General features: G+C 26.7%; 1 protein-coding gene across 1 annotated transcript; it reads right to left on the bottom strand.

Annotated features, from left to right (window-relative positions):
- Positions 1–494: 494 nt before the first annotated feature.
- Positions 495–1,272, bottom strand: LOC131841381 (leucine--tRNA ligase-like; the record flags this gene model as incomplete). The annotated part of the gene is made up of 2 exons (XM_059189696.1): positions 1,034–1,272; positions 495–944 (listed from the first exon to the last, which is right to left on the bottom strand). Coding segments are annotated over exons 1-2 (552 nt in total), but the record flags the coding sequence as incomplete, so codon positions are not given.
- Between the last annotated feature and the right edge of the window lie 238 nt (positions 1,273–1,510).

The raw sequence follows: 1,510 nt of genomic DNA, 5'->3' as shown, positions 1-1,510 counted from the left end.
ATATACATAAGTATATTATTAGTAATCTTAAGTATATATAAATAAAATTAGAGTGTCTGAAGGCTTTAAATAATGGTATATAATATGATTAAAATGATGAGACACAATTAGTATGCTATAAGTATAAAAATGTGTAAGAACAAAGTTGTAAAAAAAAATTAAAATAGAATTTTATCTGAAAAAAGTATTTAAAAGTACTTATATCTTAATTATATTTTACAAATACAATAAAAAGTTTTGATAAAAATATGTGCAATTAAATGATAATTACAAAAATTGGCAATGTCAGGACTCATGATGATACAACATATAGATGTCAATATGTAAACCTATATCAATTTCTGACTAACTATTTTACCATTATGGATTAAAAATTAATTCGAGAAATATTAATATTCTTAGTGTTCTACACATTATTAACAATATACAGAGGCTCTCACTACACCTTCTGGAGTTACATTTATATTGTGAGAATGTATTATTATTATACCAACCTTACTTTGGTATGCCAGTCCCTTTTCAAATAATTTCAAAAATATGTATTGTGTCCATTTATAGTACTGAGGCTCACATGTGGATATTTCTCGACTCCAATCAAAATTTAAGCCTAATTGCAGCAGTTGTTTCCTCATTGAATTGATATTTGCATTTGTCCACTTATGAGGTGCAATATTACGTTCTATGGCTGCATTTTCAGCTGGTAAACCAAAAGCATCCCAACCAATCGGATGAATAACATTTTTACCATTCAGTGCATAAAATCTAGCAATTGTATCTGATATTGAATAAACTCTTACATGTCCCATGTGCAAATTTCCAGATGGATAGGGGAACATTGGTAATATGTAATAACAATTGTGTACATCATTATTATTATTATTAAATACAATCTTAGACCAGTGTCTTTCAATTTTTAGTTTAATTTCTGTAGATATATCCTGTTGCTGTAAATATAAGTACAATTTAATATTTAGACTAAACAGAAATCCTACGTTGTGTCATGAATTTACGGACTATGAAGTTGTAACCTCACCCATAGGCATAAACTGCTTCGTTTTCTAATTGATGACTTTGTAATTGGTATTAATGTAAAACATTTTGAATTTATAACTCTTACTCTTTTAATTAAAGACATTTTAATATCAATACTGGTCTAAAGCTATATATAAATGATAGTACAGTATTTTTTTATATTCATTGAGGAGAGTTGTAAATATTTAAACATTATTTATACAAGTTATTATGTAAAGAGTTCTTATATAGCTTCCAACCGCAAAGTTATTATGTAAAGAGTTCTTATATAGCTTCCAACCGCAAAGTTTTAAGCAAATAATATATATATATATATATATATACTACTCAATCAAGAGGTTATAGCAAAGAATATACTACTCAAGAGGGTTATAGGAAATATATAGCCCAAGTTGAAATTAAAGATCAAAAATGTAAACATAGAAAAGTCATTGTCAAAGTGACATTCAATGGTATTTTTCTGTCTTGTTAAACCTTG

The sequence above is a fragment of the Achroia grisella genome, unplaced genomic scaffold (assembly GCF_030625045.1).
Source record: "Achroia grisella isolate CSIRO2021 unplaced genomic scaffold, CSIRO_AGI_Agris_v1 utg16252, whole genome shotgun sequence".
Classification (NCBI taxonomy): Eukaryota; Metazoa; Arthropoda; class Insecta; order Lepidoptera; family Pyralidae; genus Achroia; species Achroia grisella.
The sequence above is the reverse complement of the archived record's forward strand: the minus strand, read 5'-3'. Positions and strand labels throughout refer to the sequence as shown.